This window comes from Oncorhynchus kisutch, linkage group LG19 (assembly GCF_002021735.2).
Source record: "Oncorhynchus kisutch isolate 150728-3 linkage group LG19, Okis_V2, whole genome shotgun sequence".
NCBI classification, from domain to species: domain Eukaryota; kingdom Metazoa; phylum Chordata; class Actinopteri; order Salmoniformes; family Salmonidae; genus Oncorhynchus; species Oncorhynchus kisutch.
In genome coordinates, this window is record NC_034192.2 from 51,407,468 (window position 1) to 51,427,979 (window position 20,512).

The window sequence follows — 20,512 nt, forward strand, 5'->3', positions numbered from 1 at the left end:
AACTGCTGCTACTTGACTAGAGAACAGTGTCAAACTGCTGCCACTTGAATAGAGAACAGAGTTAAACTGCTGCCACTTGAATAGAGAACAGTGTCAAACTGCTGCTACTTGACTAGAGAACAGTGTCAAACTGCTGCCACTTGAATAGAGAACAGAGTTAAACTGCTGCCACTTGAATAGAGAACAGTTTCAAACTGCTTCTACTTGACTAGAGAACAGTGTCAAACTGCTGCTACTTGACTAGAGAACAGTGTCAAACTGCTGCTACTTGACTAGAGAACAGTGTCAAACTGCTGCCACTTGAATAGAGAACAGTGTCAAACTGCTGCCACTTGAATAGAGAACAGTGTCAAACTGCTGCTACTTGACCTAGAGAACAGTGTCAAACTGCTGCCCCTTGACTAGAGAACAGTGTCAAACTGCTGCTACTTGACTAGAGAACAGTGTCAAACTGCTGCCCCTTGACTAGAGAACAGTGTCAAACTGCTGCCCCTTGAATAGAGAACAGTGTCAAACTGCTGCCCCTTGACTAGAGAACAGTGTCAAACTGCTGCCCCTTGAATAGAGAACAGAGTCAAACTGCTGCCCCTTGACTAGAGAACAGTGTCAAACTGCTGCTACTTGACTAGAGAACAGAGTCAAACTGCTGTTACTTGAATAGAGAACAGAGTCAAACTGCTGTTACTTGAATAGAGAACAGTGTCAAACTGCTGCTACTTGACTAGAGAACAGTGTCAAACTTCTGCCACTTGAATAGAGAACGGTGTCAAACTGCTGCCACTTGAATAGAGAACAGAGTCAAACTGCTTCTACTTGAATAGAGAACAATGTCAAACTTCTGCCACTTGAATAGAGAACAGTGTCAAACTGCTTCTACTTGAATAGAGAACAGTGTCAAACTGCCTCTACTTGACTAGAGAACAGTGTCAAACTGCTTCTACTTGACTAGAGAACAGTGTCAAACTGCTGTTACTTGACTAGAGAATAATGTCATCTGCATACAAAATTACATCAGCTGTCTGAAAATGTCTCCCAATGTTGTTGACATGAATAATAAACTACAGGGGACCTAGAATTGATTCTTGAGGCACACCCGAGCACAAACGACTTACAACCGTCTGCCTTAAGACACTGGGTTCGATCTGATAGCGAGTTCACAAACCACTCCAGATCATGACCAGTAATGCCAACACAATTCAGTCTGTGCACCAAGAAGGTGTGGTTCTCGGTGTCAAACACCTTTGACAAGTCTGTGAACACAGATATACAATGCAGCTTCCTATCCAGTGCACAGTGAATATAATTCAAAACCTTCAAAGTGGATGTTACAGTGCTATGGCTAGATCTGAAATCTTTTCCACATCAAGTAACTCAAGCGAGCAGTAAAATCAGATCTAAAAAAACAGATGAAACAACACCTCATGGCACATTACGGACTGTGAAGAGGCACACACACAAACACACACACATGCACACACACACACACACACACGCACTCTACACACACACACACACACTATAATGTTATGATATTGTGGTACTGGGGTCTTTATATTGTAGATGTGTAATATTAGAGTAATAATGTAATAATGTCTTCTATGATGTATTGTGATATTTATGATGTAGGCTGTTTTTGTGTTTTGTTGTGAAATAATTGTTTTAATGTTGTTTGGACCCCAGGAAGAGTAGTTTATGAGGATCCTAATAAATACTTTCTCCGTAACCCCTCCCACCACCCCCCTCTCTCTCGTCTCTCTCACTCTCTCTCTTTGTCTCTCTCTCTCTCTAGCTGTGGCCCCTAAGTTGCGGCCGATGAGGGGCCAGTCTCTAATGGAGGGGGAGAGGCTGTATCTGAAGTGTGAGGCGTCAGGGAACCCCAGCCCCTCCTTCCGATGGTATAAAGATGGCCGAGAGCTCCAGAGGGGAAAAGATGTCAAAATCAAGACCAATAAGTGAGTCTCAGAGACCAGGCAACCTCCAGTCACACATTCAAACGCATAACAAAGACACTCCAAAATAGACACTATAGACACTGCTGTTTCTGTTTTGAACAAGCATTCATCTTGACTCAAATTAATCACATCATTTCTCTCTCTCTCTCCTTCTCTCTCTCACTCCATTTCTCTCTCTCTCTCCTTCTCTCTTCCTCTCTCATTCTCTGAAGGAAAAACTCCAAGGTCCAGATCAACCGAGCGAGGCTGGAGGATTCTGGGAACTACACGTGTGTGGTTGAGAACATGCTGGGCCAGGAGAGCACTACGAGCAGCATCAGTGTGCAGAGCCGTGAGTCCACAGACACACCATCCTCTATCTACAGTATGATGTTCTTACTATTCTATAACGTTCACAATCTTTCCACCTTCTTCATTAACTACCACATACTTTTTTTTCTTGACAACCACCATGCTCTGTTTTCTTTGACAACCAGACATTCTCTTCCTCTCTTCTTTGGTAAAGACCAGACATTCTCTTTCTCTCTTCCTTAGTAACCACAACATTCTTTCCCTTTCTTCCTTAGTAACCATTTATTACCCTTCTTCCATAGTTACCTCTACACTTTCCTTCTCTTTCTTAGTTACCGCCACACTCCCCCTCTTCCTTGCTGACCACTACTCTTACTCTCTCTCCTCCATAGTGACCACTACTCTTACTCTCTCTCCTCCATAGTGACCACTACTCTTACTCTCTCTCCTCCATAGTGACCACTACTCTTACTTTCTCTCCTCCATAGTGACCACTACTCTTACTCTCTCTCCTCCATAGTGACCACGACTCTTACTCTCTGTCCTCCATAGTGACCACTACTCTTACTCTCTCTCCTCCATAGTGACCACTACTCTTACTCTCTCTCCTCCATAGTGACCACTACTCTTACTCTCTGTCCTCCATAGTGACCACTACTCTTACTCTCTCTCCTCCATAGTGACCCCTACTCTTACTCTCTCTCCTCCATAGTGACCACTACTCTTACTCTCTCTCCTCCATAGTGACCCCTACTCTTACTCTCTCTCCTCCATAGTGACCACTACTCTTACTCTCTCTCCTCCATAGTGACCACTACTCTTACTCTCTCTCCTCCATAGTGACCACTACTCTTACTCTCTCTCCTCCATAGTAACCACTACTCTTACTCTCTGTCCTCCATAGTGACCACTACTCTTACTCTCTCTCCTCCATAGTGACCACTACTCTTACTCTCTCTCCTCCATAGTGACCACTACTCTTACTCTCTGTCCTCCATAGTGACCACTACTCTTACTCTCTCTCCTCCATAGTGACCCCTACTCTTACTCTCTCTCCTCCATAGTGACCACTACTCTTACTCTCTGTCCTCCATAGTGACCACTACTCTTACTCTCTGTCCTCCATAGTGACCACTACTCTTACTCTCTCTCCTCCATAGTGACCCCTACTCTTACTCTCTCTCCTCCATAGTGACCCCTACTCTTACTCTCTCTCCTCCATAGTGACCACTACTCTTACTCTCTCTCCTCCATAGTGACCACTACTCTTACTCTCTCTCCTCCATAGTGACCCCTACTCTTACTCTCTCTCCTCCATAGTGACCACTACTCTTACTCTCTCTCCTCCATAGTGACCACTACTCTTACTCTCTCTCCTCCATAGTGACCCCTACTCTTATTCTCTCTCCTCCATAGTGACCACTACTCTTACTCTCTCTCCTCCATAGTGACCACTACTCTTACTCTCTCTCCTCCATAGTGACCCCTACTTTTACTCTCTCTCCTCCATAGTGACCCCTACTCTTACTCTCTCTCCTCCATAGTGACCACTACTCTTACTCTCTCTCCTCCATAGTGACCCCTACTCTTACTCTCTCTCCTCCATAGTGACCCCTACTCTTACTCTCTCTCCTCCATGGTGACCACTACTCTTACTCTCTCTCCTCCATAGTGACCCCTACTCTTACTCTCTCTCCTCCATAGTGACCACTACTCTTACTCTCTCTCCTCCATAGTGACCCCTACTCTTACTCTCTCTCCTCCATAGTGACCACTACTCTTACTCTCTCTCCTCCATAGTGACCACTACTCTTACTCTCTCTCCTCCATAGTGACCACTACTCTTACTCTCTCTCCTCCATAGTGACCCCTACTCTTACTCTCTCTCCTCCATAGTGACCCCTACTCTTACTCTCTCTCCTCCATAGTGACCACTACTCTTACTCTCTCTCCTCCATAGTGACCCCTACTTTTACTCTCTCTCCTCCATAGTGACCCCTACTCTTACTCTCTCTCCTCCATAGTGACCACTACTCTTACTCTCTCTCCTCCATAGTGACCCCTACTCTTACTCTCTCTCCTCCATAGTGACCCCTACTCTTACTCTCTCTCCTCCATAGTGACCCCTACTCTTACTCTCTCTCCTCCATAGTGACCACTACTCTTACTCTCTCTCCTCCATAGTGACCCCTACTCTTACTCTCTCTCCTCCATAGTGACCCCTACTCTTACTCTCTCTCCTCCATAGTGACCACTACTCTTACTCTCTCTCCTCCATAGTGACCCCTACTCTTACTCTCTCTCCTCCATAGTGACCACTACTCTTACTCTCTCTCCTCCATAGTGACACCTACTCTTACTCTCTCTCCTCCATAGTGACCCCTACTCTTACTCTCTCTCCTCCATAGTGACCCCTACTCTTACTCTCTCTCCTCCATAGTGACCCCTACTCTTACTCTCTCTCCTCCATAGTGACCACTACTCTGTCTCCGGGCTCGAGTCACGCCCGGCGCTGTAACGACACAGAGAAGTCGTACTGTGTGAACGGTGGAGACTGTTATTTCATACACGGTATAAACCAACTGTCATGCAAGTAAGTGACTGGTCCTGTCCTCCTGCTGTGTCTGTCACTATGTGGCTTCAGCTGTGTGTTGTTCACCCTGTTAACCCAATCTCCTTCTCTAGACACAGAATGCCAAGTGTCATCACGTTCATTGTAAATGATCCTCTCAAGGATTACTCTGGGTGCAACATTAAAGGCTTCCCTGTTGATTGTAAACTCATTCTTCTTCTTCTCCCTTCACCCCTGTTTCTCTTGCTCTCGACAAACATTCATCTTTCCTCCATCTCTGATCTGTCCGCTTCTCGACATCTAGGTGTCTTTCCCTCCATCCATTTCTCCTTCTTTCTCTTGCTCTCTCTCCCTCTCTTTCCCTATCCCTCTAATATATCTCCAGCTCGTTGTACCAATGGCTGCATGCTGTTTAACAATGTGTTAGCAAACAAGCAATACTAGAGATGAAAGACATGTACTTTTCCCAGGTGAACAAGGCCCCACAGACAGACAGCCTAAAATTGTTCCGTTTCATACTGTGACAGACAGCCTAACAAAATATCTTGAGGTGTTTGGGTGCTTGGCTGGCTGATACCCTAACCTACACAGAACACTGTACTCTGTCAGGCTGTAGGAGGTAGACGTGTATCCAGTCATGTTGCCGGTGAATTAGGGGTTGTAAATAGTGCTTCCTGATCCTGAGTTGTGTGTCTGAGTTGTGTGCAGAGGGACAGAGTTAGAGTTATGTGTGACAGAGTAGAGAAACAGAGACAGAGTTATGTTGTGTTCTCTCTTAGCCTAGATGTCGGTCCTTTTAGAAGGATCAGCTCTGTTCTGAATGAACCAAGCAGACTAGCGCAGGCTATGGTGTGGCACTGGCATTGTATGCTAGAGGTTAGCAGCCCTCAGACAAATCCCATTCCCTCTTTAGCATCAGAGAGAAATGAAGGAATGCCATTTTATTTCATTCAGATTAATGCTTTTTTGAAAAGAGAGATGTTTATATCTCTGTGGAGACTGTTTCCCTTTTTATTTGTCTTGTTCACAGGGCTGACAAAAAGAGGGGAAGAAAGAGAGAGGGGGGGATGAGATAGAGAGATGGAGATAGTGAGAGGAAGAGAGAGAGAGAGAGGCGATGTCCTAGCATGGGCTTGCATGCTGCCTCAGTGTCTCTATTTATAACTGCATGGGAAATTGCTGAGTGGGCTCTTCTCTTCCAAGGAAGAGGTTCTTTCTTTAATTGATCCAGAATGCACAGTGAAGTTTTCTCTTTGGTACTATATGAGGGGAAAAATATATCCTGTACAGTTTTATGCATGTTATGAATATTCAGACCCTGTGAGACTAGTTCAATTGAATGCCGTTTTAGAGCATCAGGGATCAGCATATGTATGTGTTAGGGAGTATTATGCTGCCTGGACTCACACACTGTAGTTACAGTGTAGTTACATTATAGTTACAGTACGGTAAGTGTAAAAACTTGGACATCCCATGTATACTCCAATCCCCCACCTTTCTCTCCTAGATGTCTATGAGTCCTTCAGCAAAGGGGTGCTTCCTTGCAGACTATGCCTTTGCAGTTTTGTAAGCCCAAACTCTTTGAAAGTGTATCTTGGGAAACAAACCCTGTCAATCAGTAATCTGTAGTGGGTGTTTCTGCTGATATGCTTTTAGCTCCGACTCCTCCTGTTCCACCTCCCGCAGGTCCACATCTTCCAGCCTTCCACATGTGATGATGTCATAGCGTGCAATGATGTCATAGCGTGCAATTATGTCAAAGCGATGACGCCATATTAATGATGTCATAGCAATGGCATAACGCTCTACCCTCTACCTCTGACAAATACTATTAGGCTGTGCTCTGTTTCTAACTCCATGTTCTCTGCTCTCTTGTGTCCCTCCCTATCTTCCTTCCTTCCTTCCTTCCTTCCTTCCTTCCTTCCTTCCTTCCTTCCTTCCTTCCTTCCTTCCTTCCTTCCTTCCTTCCTTCCTTCCTTCCTTCCTCCCTCCCTCCCTCCCTCCCTCCCTCCCTCCCTCCCTTTTTTGCTCTCTCCTGCCCTCCCTCCCTTTCTTCCTCCCTCCCTCGTCTCACTTTCCTTCTCCCTTCATCCAACCTTTTCCTTCCCTCCATCCATCCCTCCCTTTCTTTCTCTTTCCCTCCCTCACTCCATTTCTTGCTCTCTTCCTCCCTTTCTCTCTTGCTCTCTCCTTCCTTCCTTCCTTCCTTCCCTCCCACCCTCCCTCCCTTGCTCCCTTGCTCCCGCTCTTGCTCTCTCCCTCCCTCCATTTCTCTCTACCTCCCTACCTCCCTTACTCTCTCTCTCCCTCCCTCCTTTCCCTTATATGTACTTCCTCCTTCGCCTCCTTTCCCTCCCCCTCTTCCTCTTTTCCCTCCCTCCCTCTTCTCCTTCTGTGGCTTGTTTCCCCCATCAGGTGTCCAAATGACTATACAGGTGATCGCTGTCAAAAATCCGTCATGGCAGGTTTCTACAGTATGTTCATTTCCTCCTGTCTGTCTGTCTGTCTGTCTGTGTCTGTCTGTCTTCCTTCCTCATTGGGACGCTGCTGCATGCTCTGGAGGGTGATACCTACCTGTGTGTGTGTGTGTGTGTGTGTGTGTGTGTGTGTGTGTGTGTGTGTGTGTGTGTGTGTGTGTGTGTGTGTGTGTGTGTGTGTGTGTGTGTGTGTGTGTGTGCGCTTGCGTGGCTGCGTGAGTGTGTACAGTGGCTTGTGAAAGTATTCAACCCCCTTTGTATTTTTCCTATTATGTTGCCTTACAACCTGGAATTAAAATGGATTTTTGGGGGGGTTTGTATCATTTAATTTACACAACATGCCTAACACTTTGAAGATGCAAAATATTTTTTATTGTGAAACAAACAAGAAATATGACAAAAAAATATAAAAAACTTGAACGTGCATAATTATTCCGCTGGTGTACAGCAATCTTTAAGTCATACCACAGATCGTCAATTCGATTGAAAGGGGAAATGTTTCCCCTTAAACCACTCGAGTGTTGCTTTCCAATATGGGAGGTTTCCCTCAAGAATTTCCCTGTATTTAGTGCCATCCATCATTCCTTCTGTTCTGACCAGTTACCCAGTCCCTGCCGATGAAAAACAAAAGCATGATGCTGCCACCACCATGCTTCACTGTGGGGATGGTGTTCTCGGGGTGATAAGAGGTGTTGGGTTTGCGCCAGACTTAGCATTTTTCCTGGCCACCCTGGCTTTTTCCTGGCCACTCTTCCATAAAGCCCAGCTCAGTGGAGAATACGGCTTAAAGTGGTCCTATGGACAGATACTCCAATCTCCGCTGTGGAGCTTTCCAGCTCCTTCAGGGTTATCTTTGATCTCTTTGTTGCCTCTGATTAATGTCCTCCTTGCCTGGTCCATGAGTTTTGGTGGGCGGTCCCTCTCTTGTCAGGTTTGTTCTGGTGCCATATTCGTTCAATTTTTTAAATAATGGATTTAATGGTGCTCCGTGGGATGTTCAAAGTTTCAGATATTTTTTTTATAACCCAAACCGAACCGAACCCAATCTGTACTTCTCCACAACTTTGTCCCTGACCTGTTTGGAGAACTCCTTGGTCTTCATGGTGCCGCTTGCTTGGTGGTGCCCCTTGCTTTGTGGTGTTGCAAACTCTGGGGCCTTTCAGAACAGGTGTATATATACTGAGATCATGTGACAGATCATGTGACACTTAGATTGCACACAGGTGGACTTTATTTAACTAATTATGTGACTTCTGAAGGTAATTGGTTGCACCAGATCTTATTTAGGGGTTTAATAGCAAAGGGGGTGAATACGTCTTTTGCTTTTTTAATTGTTTTTCATTTCACTTCACCAATTTGGACTATTTTGTGTATGTCCATTACATGAAATCCAAATATTACAGGTTGTAATGCAACAAAATAGTAAAAATGCCAAGGGGATGAATATTTTTGCAAGGCACTGTATGTGCATGCCTTTGTGTCTATCCCTTCCTCTGTTGTCCATCGTGCTGGTTCTTTACACAGAGGTACTTAACCAGTAGACCCATCATTAATGGACAGAGGTGCATGCAGAGAAACAGACAGCAGAGTTAACATATAGGTCTCTATGCATGCCCTCCTGATCATATGCTACACAGTAAGCTGCAGCAGAGATTGGATGATGATACATTGAATGGAATATACAGGGTTCACCTGATATGCAGCTTGGATGGCTTGATGCAATTCTTGATATGAAGACCGGTAGTTATCTGTGATGTTCTGACTAGACGTTAGTGAAGTAGCTAGTAGTTTTGCTGCAAATGGGCAACTGATAACCCATTGTCATAATGTTTCATCCAGAGAGCTCATCCTAAGCCAGTTCTTATATTCAAATCATTAAAATGCTTGGTTTGTTTGCCCCATCAATGTCCTGTTTACCATGTTCAGGTAACTACAGTACTGGTCAAAAGTTTGGACACATCTACTCATTAAAGGTTTTTTATTTGTTTTGACTATTTTCTACATTGTAGAAAGTAGTGAAGACATGAAACTATTAAATAACACACATGGAATCGTGCAGTAAAAAAAAAGTGTTATACAAATAAAAAAATATTTTATATTTCAAATTCTTCCAAGTAGCCACCCTTTGCCATGATGACATATTTGCACACTCTTGGCATTCTCTCAACCAGCTTCATGAGGTAGTCACCTGGAATGAATTTCAATTAACAGGTGTGGCTTGTTAAAAATTAATTTGTGGAATTTCTTTCCTTCTTGATGCATTTTAGCCAATCAGTTGTGTTGTGACAAGGTAGGGGTGGTATACAGAAAAGAGCCCTATTTGGTAAAAGACCAAGTTCATATTATGGCAAGAACAGCTCAAATAATCAAAGAGAAACGACAGTCCATGATTACTTTAAGACATGAAGGTCAGTCAATCCAGAAAATTTCAGTCGCAAAAAAGATCAAGCGCTATGATGAAACTGGCTCTCATGAGGACTGTCACAGGAAAGGAAGACCCAGAGTTACCTCTGCTGCAGAGGATAAGTTCATTAGAGTTACCAGACTCAAAAACTGCAGGCCAAATAAATGCTTCACAGAGTTCAAGTAACAGACACATCTCAACATCAACTGTTCAGAGGAGACTGCGTGAATCAGGTCTTCATGGTCGAATTGCTGCAAAGAAACCACTACTAAAGGACAGCAATAAGAAGAAAAGACTTGCTTGGGCCAAGAAACACGAGCAATGGACATTAGACCGGTGGAGTCCAAATGTGAGATTTTTGTTTCCAACCATCATGTCTTTGTGAGACGCAGAGTAGGTGAACGGATGATCTCCGCATGTGTGGTTCCCACCGTGAAGCATGGCGGAGGAGGTGTGATGGTGTGGGGGTGCTTTGCTGGTGACACTGTCTGTGATTTATTTTGAATTCAAGGCACACTTAACCAGCATGGCTACCACAGCATTCTGCAGCGATACGCCATCCCATTTGGTTTGCGCTAAGTGTGACTATCATTTGTTTTTCAACAGGACAATGACTCAACACACCACCAGGCTGTGTAAGGGCTATTTGACCAAGAAGGAAAGTACTGCATCAGATGACCTGGCCTCCACAATCACCCGACCTCAACCCAATTAAGATGGTTTGGGATGAGTTGGACCGCAGAGGGAAGGAAAAGCAGCCAAAAAGTGCTCAGCATATGTGGGAATTCCTTCAGACTGTTGGAAAAGCATTCCAGGTGAAGCTGGTTGAGAGAATGCCAAGAGTGTACAAAGCTGCCATCAAGGCAAAGGGTGGCTACTTTGAAGAATCTAAGAATCTAATCTCTGTTTAACATTTTTTTGGTTACTACATGATTCCATATGTTATTTCATAGTTTTGATGTCTTCACTATTATTCTACAATGTAGAAAATAGCACAAATAAAGAAAAACCCTTGAATGAGTAGGTGTGTCCAAACGTTTGACTGGTACTGTATGTGAGTGTTTCCTTGCCACTAGTAGACCACATAGATGAGAAGAGCACTATGAACGGGTTTGTCATTGTTGGTTTAAGCCTAGAGAACAGCTAATGGGGACTTGGAGCACAATATGAATATACAGTTAATTGACAAAATAAAGGAAACACCAACATAAAGTGTCTTAATAGGGAGTTGGGCACCACAAGCCAGAATAGTTTCAATGCACCTTGGCATATATTCTACAAGTGTCTTGTGTTGATGGTGGTGAAAAATGCTGTCTCAGGCGCCGCTCCAGAATCTCCCATAAGTCTTCAATTGGGTTGAGATCTGGTGACTGGGACGGCCATGGCGTATGGTTTACATCATTTTCATGCTCATCAAACCATTCAGTGACCACTCGTGCCCTGTGGATGGGGGCATTGTCATCCTATAGGAGCATAGCCATGGTAGCCAAAAATATTTTTTTATACATGACCCTAAGCATGATGGGATGTTAATTGCTTTATTAACTCAGGAACCACAGCTGTGGGGAAGCACCTGCTTTTAATATACTTTGTATCCCTCATTTACTCAACTGTTTCCATTATTTTGGCAGTTACCTGTACATACAGTATTGTATATATCTATATATATCTTACATATCTTACTAGTGCTATTGCTCATGCTGTGCTGATAGAAAACACCTTTGTCATATTTGATCATAATACTTTCAGATGAAAGGTGTCAGAGCGATAAAGTGATATAACACAAGAAACAATAGGACACAATTACAACTTGTCATTAATCTGTCGACCTACAAAGCTGTTCCCATTTCTGTGCCAACCAACATCTACAATACTGTGTTTTTACGTTGGAAAGTAACACTGCTTTTTTCCTTTCTTTTTTCTTTGATTTTATCCACACAAAACAAAATATGTTTACCCCAGAAATGAGGTCTAGTAAATATGGCAGTAAGTGAAGTGGCTGTCTCTGTCTCTGTCTCTGTCTCTGTCTCTGTCTCTGCATGTCTCCTGCCTGCTTCCCTCTCTCTTTTATTAGTTATGCTTCTTTCTTTCCTTTTCTTTTGTTTCTGGGGTCACAGAGCCGCGGCTGTCCGCGTTGTCTGTCTGTTACTGGACGTGACACCTGCTAATCACCATTGTTATGTCACCGAAAGATTCCATACTAACCTCATGGTTTAGTATCTACTATCTATATATCTATGTTCCAATGTAGACGATCACTATCTGAAACTTTTTCTCTTTCCTTTTCATTGTGTCCAACTTTCTGCGTTGGCAGAGCATCTTGGAATTGAATTTATGGGTATGGAACAATTATTCATTTGAATGTATATTATTAATTTTAAGAGTTGCCAAGATCCTCTCACAGTCACACATTACTACTACCATCTCTCTAGAACCAATAGCTCTTCTCTGATCTGTCGATCTGTCACTCGCCCGCTAACCTACCTGGTCCAAAGACACTTGTCCCTCTGCATGCATGCTAGCCCTCTCTCTCAGTTATAGAAAACCTAGAAACTATGCTTTTTAGTACACTCCAAAATATTACTGTAGAGAGGGAGACAGCAAAGCCACAGACATGTTGATGACCGAGAGGAACATATAAGTAGAAGATATTACAATGCAGGCACAATATATTTACCTGATTGAGGCTAAATTAATTTTAAAATGTGTACTTTTGAGTCAGAGAGACAAACTTGACAGAAATTGGCTGATGGTTATCAGTAACACCACACCTGAGAAAATAGCCAGTGTCTCATAAGACAGACAGCTGTGGTAGGTCTACCATGACCCAGTTGATTGGCATTGAATCAGAGGCTCCTGTAAGTGATAGTGACCTAGCTCCTTCAGTAGCAGCCAACCACCAATCCCTTCCCCTATCAGTACCCTCTTCTGTGACACACATACAATGCTTGGCTAAGGCTCTCTATACAGCACCCCTTCCCCGACCTTTAGCACTAAAACCCCCATCACCACCCCATTTTAGACCCCCCACCTCCCACACACACACACACACACACACACACACACACACACCCACACCTTCCCAGACAATCTTCCTCCACTATCTGGCCGTCGCCACCTTTCATCTTCCTTTGTCCACTCTTTCTTTCTTTCGTTCCCCCTCTCCCCATGTTCTGTTTGTTTTCCTCTGTCATTGTGACTTATCTGCTGACAATGTTCCACCACAACGAGCCTTCTGCTCATTGGTCATTTAAATGCCATCAGAACACCTGACAGGGAGGTTTTCATAAAGCTTCACCATGACAACAGAGATTCACACTAGCTACACTTTTTAACTGACAAAAAAAGATCAGAAACCCACATTTAACCTTGAAAAATAATGATAACTCTCATGCAAAAGCTACAATATATTTCCCTTGATAACATATGGGGATTGTGAGTTATCTGTGTTTTATATTTGTGCATTCTCTGGTCAATTTAAAGGTGTTTATTTAGTTGGCGGTGAGTTTTATGAATATCCCCAAACCATTGTGGTGTTTTTGCTCTAAAAGGCTTTTTTTCTTATGATTATCATCTGATTCCACCATACAGGCATGTGTCCTTAGACCTCTTTGACATACATTCCATAGACATTGTGGTACATTTGTGCACGTAGGGAAAGCAGAGGAGGAATCCAGACCAACCACACATTGCAACATATAGGTCTATGTAGGATGAGGCCTAGTTTCTGAGAGATTGTTTGAACTTGACATACAGTAAGCCTACAGAAGCAAACATTGCCAGTAAAAAAAAGAGTCTACTATTGTTGAACTGTTGAACTGTTACACACTTGTACATGTATGAAACAGGACAAATATAAGCACCACCCTGACTGAAACAGTCTATGTTGTGGCTAAGCCACTGTTAGCCTACAGGGTTGGTACCATCATGGTTAGTTTTTGTTTTGTCTAAGGTTAGCACTACTAAGCTGGAGGAGAAAGACGATTGGTTAATTTCAGGGAGGTTAGAGGTCAGAGGTTAGTGATGAGTATGGAGGGAAAGAGGAGGTGCTGAGTTAGCTTTTGTTTGATTATTTCCGTAGAGTAGCGCTCACACGTGTGTGTGTGTGTGTGTGTGTGTGTGTGTGTGTGTGTGTGTGTGTGTGTGTGTGTGTGTGTGTGTGTGTGTGTGTGTGTGTGTGTGTGTGTGTGTGTGTGTGTGTGTGTGTGTGTGTGTGTGTGTGTGTGTGTGTGTGTGTGTGTGTGTGGTTTGTTCACAGAGGCAGAGGAGCTGTACCAGCGGCGGGTGTTGACCATCACAGGCATCTGTGTGGCACTGTTGGTAGTGGGCATGGTCTGTGTGGTGGCATACTGCAAAACCAAGTACGTACTGGTACTGTACAGAGTCCACCCAGCCGGGCATAACTGGTTGAAATGATTTCAACCAGTTCCTCACAGAGCCCAGGAGGCATTCACTGACTGCCAGTGATCACAGCTACAATGTCACAGTCGGAAATTAAGCTTTTAAACTTCTTAGATGAGCTTTACTAACTAATTATATATATTCTTGAAACGTGTTAATGTTTGAAGCCAGATATTTCAATGACAGACAGAACAGAATTTGTAAAATGACTGCATTCCTGTCAAACTGTAGTTTGTATTTATATACATTTTCTGATAAACTTTTTCTGTTCTTATCTACTATCTTCCTCAATGTCTTCTAGAACAATAACACATTACACTTTTTCTGTTCTTATCTACTATCTTCCTCAATGTCTTCTAGAACACTAACACATTACACTTTTTCTGTTCTTATCTACTATCTTCCTCAATGTCTTCTAGAACACTAACACATTACACTTTTTCTGTTCTTATCTACTATCTTCCTCAATGTCTTCTAGAACAAAAACACATTACACTTTTTCTTGCGTATGTCCTACAGGAAACAGAGGAAGAAGATACATGGCCACCTGAACCAGAACGTCAACCAGAACCAGTGTGTGGAGCAGCCCAACCGCATGCTGGCTAACGGTCCCAACCACCCTGGGCCAGGGGCTGAAGAGATCCCCATGGTGGACGTGAGTCACTACGGCCCCGTACACACTCAGGTTGTACAACTGATGTACAACACATTTGACACAACGGTTGTGATACAATGGTTATTTCTGTTATACTACAGAGAGTTTGTCTGCATAAAAACACTTGCGGTGTGGTGTCTCCACACTTTTGCGCAGACAAACCTTCCGTTGGATCACAATTGTTTTGTCAAATGCATTGTACACCAGTTGTACAAACTGAGTGTGTACAGGGCCTACAAGATACCTCAGGCTCAGAAACATAATTATTTTGATTGTAACGGGTGTTATAACACGTTCTTATTCCAGTTTGGCCGGAAGCCTGCCGACACAGCATACGTCTAGAGCCAGGACTGTCTGCCAGCCGTGGGAGAGAGAGACAGATTGCCATATCGCCCATACCTATACAGCTCCCACAATGCATATCTCTCTCTTCCTTTCACAGTACATCTCAAAGAACGCTCCTACCACAGAGTGTAGTATTATACAGCATGGACCAGAAGAAGCTGTAAACTACGCAGGAAGCCGAATGTCCACCAGATCCCACCACTCATCTACAGTCTCCCACAACTCCAGGTGCTGTAGTGGCATACACACACATAGACACACACACATAGACACACACACACACACACATAGACACACACACACAAGCACACACACACATAGACACACACACACATAGACACACACACAAGCACACACACATCAGGACATTTCTGTGTCTCAGAAATTTCATCAAGTCCTCTTGTTACTTACTTCCATCTCTGTTTCTCTCTCTCCCCTCTCCCCGCAGACATGAGGAGCGGACGTGGAGTATAGAGAGGACAGACAGTATGAACTCAGACTGCCAGTCGGGGGCGCTCTCCTCATCAGTGGGCACCAGTAAATGCAGCAGCCCGACCTGCATGGAGGCACGGGCACGGAGGGCCGCCTACTGGGGCTGTTCTGAGGGAGCCAGCCTGCAGTATGGAGACTCCTACGACTCTCTGAGAGACTCACCTCACAGTGACAGGTGGGATGACTAGTATGAATGTTTGCCCACGATGTGTACTTGTATAAACTACAGAATGACTACTTGTCTACTGTCTCAGTTTTGGGCCTCTGAACTAGATTTAATACAGTTTTGTGTGTGTGTGTGTCTCTGTTTCCCCCCTCCCCTCCCCACAGGTACGTGTCAGCGTTGACCACACCAGCCCGTCTGTCGCCCATTGAGTTCCACTACCCCCCACTGCCCCCCCAAGTGCCCACCTTCCAAATCACATCCCCCAACACAGGCCACGCCCTCGCCCTGCCGCCCGCCGCCGCAGACTACCAGCGGGATGACGACCAGCCCCTACTGAGATGCCCCCAGGTGACCATGACCCTGCCAGTACACTCACTAGCGACTACACATATGGCAGAAAGCAGGCCATTTTACAACTGTGACTCATGAGTCATATTTTCCACTTCCTTGTTGTTGTAAGTAGTGTATGATGTTGTTAGTTGTAGACTAGAGTATCTTGTGTGTGACGTTCTCTGCTTCTGTCCCTGCAGGATGGACGGTTGTACCGGCAACCCCGTCGCCCTCGCCAACCCTACCTGACAGAGAGCACGGGCAGCCTTCCATCCAGCCCCTATCATCTCCCTGACGACGAGGCCTATGAGACCACGCAGGAGTACGCCTCCTCCCGTGAACCAATCAGGAGCCGCCGGCGCCCGCGTCGGAACCGCCTCAATGGACATGTCTCCCAGCGTGCAATGGGCCTACGGGACAACAGCTCTCAGAGCTTCAGCCAATCAGAGGAGGAGGAAGAGGAAGAGGAGGGGCAAGGAGAGAGCACTCCTTTCCTCAGTATGCAGAACATGAACATGGAGCCATGTGAACGTGGGTACCGATCATCTACCGCCCCTGCCCCGACCGCCGACACACGGACTCACCGGGCGCAGGGGCGGCCAAGCACCCGCAGCAACGGACACAGTAAAAGCTCCCAGTCGCGCTCCTCCAAAAATGACAACACACCCCTTTAAGACCCGCCCGCCTTGACCACTGACCTCTAACCCCTGACCCCGACCCCCCTGACCCACCTAAAGACAACAGTGGAGTAGAGACCTGCACCTAGGAGAAATATTTTTATTTTGTATAACAGACAGATATTCTAAATAAATGAAATATTTATTTTCATTTCAGCAAAAATTGTCTACTAGCTAACAGCAAAGACTTTTTTTATAGGGAAAAATATTTATATGTAAAGTTTTTGATTTACAGCGTTATGAGAGAAAAAAATGATTACGTGCCAATTTTTTCACAAGTTAGATAATAGAATAATATTGTGGTGCCTTTTGCTGTGTGCTGAAGCCAGAGGTCCAGTTGAGTTTTTGTAGCCTTTCTAATACAGACTCCTCATTTTATAGACCTCTTTACTTTGACTTGCTCTGATTTAGGATCTCCCTGTTTGAACTGTGATATGATTCTGGCATCATGCAATATGAGTCACCCCTGTGTAACGGTGTATGTTTACATGAGTATGATCCACACGCAGTTGTTTTTTCACGGGGGACATGTATCACAGACGCAACTGGATGTGATGTCTTGTCCTGGTACAGGAAGTGAAGCGCTAGTTTTTGATGAGTCGCTCCAACTAACTCACATCAGTCATTCATGTCATCATCCGTCCGCCTGTCATCGTCTGTGTATTGTTTCAGAGGAATGCAGGTGATCCAAGGTACCTGCACAGGTGTTCAGGGTTTTTAAATGGGAATGAGTGTAGGTGACGGTTGTGGTGTGTGTGTGCGTGTGCATGCAGGTGTGTACGCACTCCATGATGAGTTGTAGTCTGGTCACAGCAAGGGAGACATGAGTGTCCATTCAGCTATGAGGGTGTAGTCACTGTTAAACTGACATACTCAACCGGCCAATCGTCATGCTGCCAGAAGCTCCATTGCACTGTAAAACCTCCATCCATGAGCATTCATTGGCCAGGGAGCTGCCAATCCTACCAATCCAGTAAATCCAGCCTGATTCTGGCCTACATGGACTGCCCTCCCCCATTCCTATGCCAGCAGCTTAACTAAAGCCGCATTGTGTCTCAGGACTTTCACATCCCATCAAGAAAAAGACTCCATTTCCCAAGAATCACCATGGTCCATAGGCCAGATCCATTATGTCCCTCTTCCTTGTCTGTTTTCATCTGTGATATAGTATGGAGCTATGGAAACTCTTGAAACTTGAAAAAAAAAAGTGGGTTTTAAAAATGCCAAAAATCCGCTGATATGGAGTTCATGTTGAGGCTCTTGGATGATTGTTCTATGACAGTGTAATGAGACAGGTTTGTTCTGTGATGATGATGATGATGATATTGGCTCGTAGTGATGATGGCACTGGTTTGCTGTGTGCTGTGACAAGTGACACAGGTTCATTTTAAAGTCTCTCCTACGTTGACTGACTCACTGCAGTGTGTTTGAGTCTGTTCGGTTTGTCTTTTTTTAATCATAGCCAACAGACGGTATGGTATTATCGATTATTGCATCCTTTTTTGCATTCCTATACCTTTATTATTAACACAAGTATACCTTGCTTGGTCATATTGACTGAATGATCTGATATGTGTCTGTCTCTGTCCGACCCCGCCCTCTTGCCAATGACATCATAGATTATGACATAATCTATTATCATGGGATATGTTAGATTTACACATTACAACAGCTTGTCCACTCTGCTATGGGTTACAGGCATTCCTCAGAAAGGGTGCACCTCAGAAATACTATGAGATTAAATGGACAGAGAGCATCCCGCTCCTCTACCTAAAAGAAACAGGGCATTGTGTAAAATACATGAGTCCCCATGAGTTGGTTTTAAATGAAAATTTTAATTTGCCCCTTTACCAGTAGAGTCTCACAGGAGATGCATGTATCACAAAAAAATGTTATAATAAGTACCATATAAAAAATGACAACCAACTCCTTTGATGAATTCAGAGGATTATTGTGGAATATCATTTAGAGATATACATGTTATTTTCATGGCCCAAAGTTCTGGCTAGTTTGTCTTAGTATCACTGTATTCAATCTGGGAATTGCAATGTAGGATACTGCCAGTGACGGTAGTGTGCTTCTAGTGGTAGTTCAAATGTAAAATCCCCCCTTACCTCCTTCCCTTGCAACCAATATTTCCTACCTTCCACATTTACTCTCTCTTTCTCTCACGCACGCACACACACACACACACACGCATGCACGCGCACACACACACACACACACTTAAACACAACACACACCCTTCAACACGGCACATACACACACAGTGTTTTTACAGCAGTTGTCCTCATCTCCTTTACGCCCCCTCTCCCTCTCTTCTCCCCCTGCCCCCTGCATGTCCTAGCGGTCCAGGTAGTTGGGTGCATGGGAAAAGAAGCAAGCAAATCGTTTTCCACTCAGTGAAAAGTGTCTTCATTTTAACATTCAGCAATAAATCCCCTTTTCTCATGTCTCCATTCTTGGAATATGCTAGAAGTTTTTTGCAAGTTTTATCAAAACATACTTGTAAAAAAGAAAAAGAAAAATCCAAACCACCTCTTCATATGAAAATAAATCTTTATTCCTACCATTTTGAAAGTGTTGTCATTCTCTATCACAAAGAAGAGGCCTCCTCCTTCATTGACCCTCAATGTGTAGGGGGGATTCTCAATCTTACGTCAGAAGCTAGTTTTATCTGCCAATTTATGATTGTCTATCAAACTGATAATAATTCTTCTGCTTTATGCTGATCCCATTCATCTGTGTGACAGGTAAGGGTCAATCCAGCGAAATAGACTTTGAAAACTTCTAGCCACTAGGTGGCAATATTTTCACGTTTTATCTCTTCCTTTTCAGATTCATATTTTCTACCCCAGCAAAGTATATTGCATCCTCACACGTAACCAGTTTCCCTTTTCCCTCCCTTTTATAGATCAAACAGGTTTTTCCCGCAAAGTTGTTCCTTCCTTAGTGTGGATATTCTCTGATTACGGATAGGTATGATTTTTATTGCCTGGAATATTGCTGGCATGATTCATCTGATCTACCGTTCTACTAGGCTAAACTCCGTTACTTAGATGGTCATCTTGATTTGATGCAGTGGTGAAAAAAGTACCCAATTGTCATACTTAAGTAAAAGTAAAGATACCTTAATTATAGAAAAAAGACCCAAGTAAAAGTCACCCAGTAAAACACTTGTTGAGTAAAAGTCTAAAAGTATTGGGTTTTAAATATACTTAAGAATCAAAAGTATATGCAATTGCCAAAATATACTTAAGAATCAAAAGTAAAAGTATAAATAATTTCAAATTCCTTATATTAAGAAAACCAGATGGCACAGTTATCTTCTTTCTTTCTTTTTATTGATGGATTGCCACAGGCACACACCAACACTCAGACATCATTTACAAACTAAGCATTTGTGTTTAGTGAGTCTGCCAGATCAGAGGGAGTAGGGATCACCAGGGATGTTCTCTTGATAAGAGCGTGAATTGGACCATTGTACTGTCCTGCTAAGCATTCAAAATGTACTTTTGAGTGTCAATGAAAATGTATGGAGTAAAAAGTACATTATTTTATTTACGAATGTAGTGTAGGAAAAGTTAAAGTCATACTACCTAAGTAGTACTTTAAAGTATTTTTACTTAAATACTTTACACCACTGATTTCATGACAAGCATCAAATAGATAAATGAAGTGCATAATTAGGAGACATTATGGTAGTGATCTCACACCCTCACGCCCAAACTCAGACACACTTCTCAGACA

At 43.8% G+C, this 20,512-nt stretch overlaps 1 protein-coding gene across 1 annotated transcript in view; it reads left to right on the forward strand.

The window, feature by feature from the left end:
* nrg2b (neuregulin 2b) overlaps positions 1 to 19,329 on the forward strand; it is a 58,050-nt gene extending 38,721 nt beyond the window's left edge. Inside the window, exons 2-12 of the mRNA XM_031798665.1 lie at positions 1,790 to 1,952; positions 2,165 to 2,283; positions 4,716 to 4,836; positions 7,231 to 7,289; positions 12,011 to 12,034; positions 13,955 to 14,057; positions 14,617 to 14,752; positions 15,195 to 15,325; positions 15,546 to 15,764; positions 15,920 to 16,103; positions 16,286 to 19,329. Coding sequence (XP_031654525.1) covers positions 1,790 to 1,952; positions 2,165 to 2,283; positions 4,716 to 4,836; positions 7,231 to 7,289; positions 12,011 to 12,034; positions 13,955 to 14,057; positions 14,617 to 14,752; positions 15,195 to 15,325; positions 15,546 to 15,764; positions 15,920 to 16,103; positions 16,286 to 16,759 — 1,733 coding nt within the window. The 3' untranslated portion in view covers positions 16,760 to 19,329. The remainder of the gene's footprint in view (positions 1 to 1,789; positions 1,953 to 2,164; positions 2,284 to 4,715; positions 4,837 to 7,230; positions 7,290 to 12,010; positions 12,035 to 13,954; positions 14,058 to 14,616; positions 14,753 to 15,194; positions 15,326 to 15,545; positions 15,765 to 15,919; positions 16,104 to 16,285) is intronic.
* Positions 19,330 to 20,512: the final 1,183 nt, after the last annotated feature.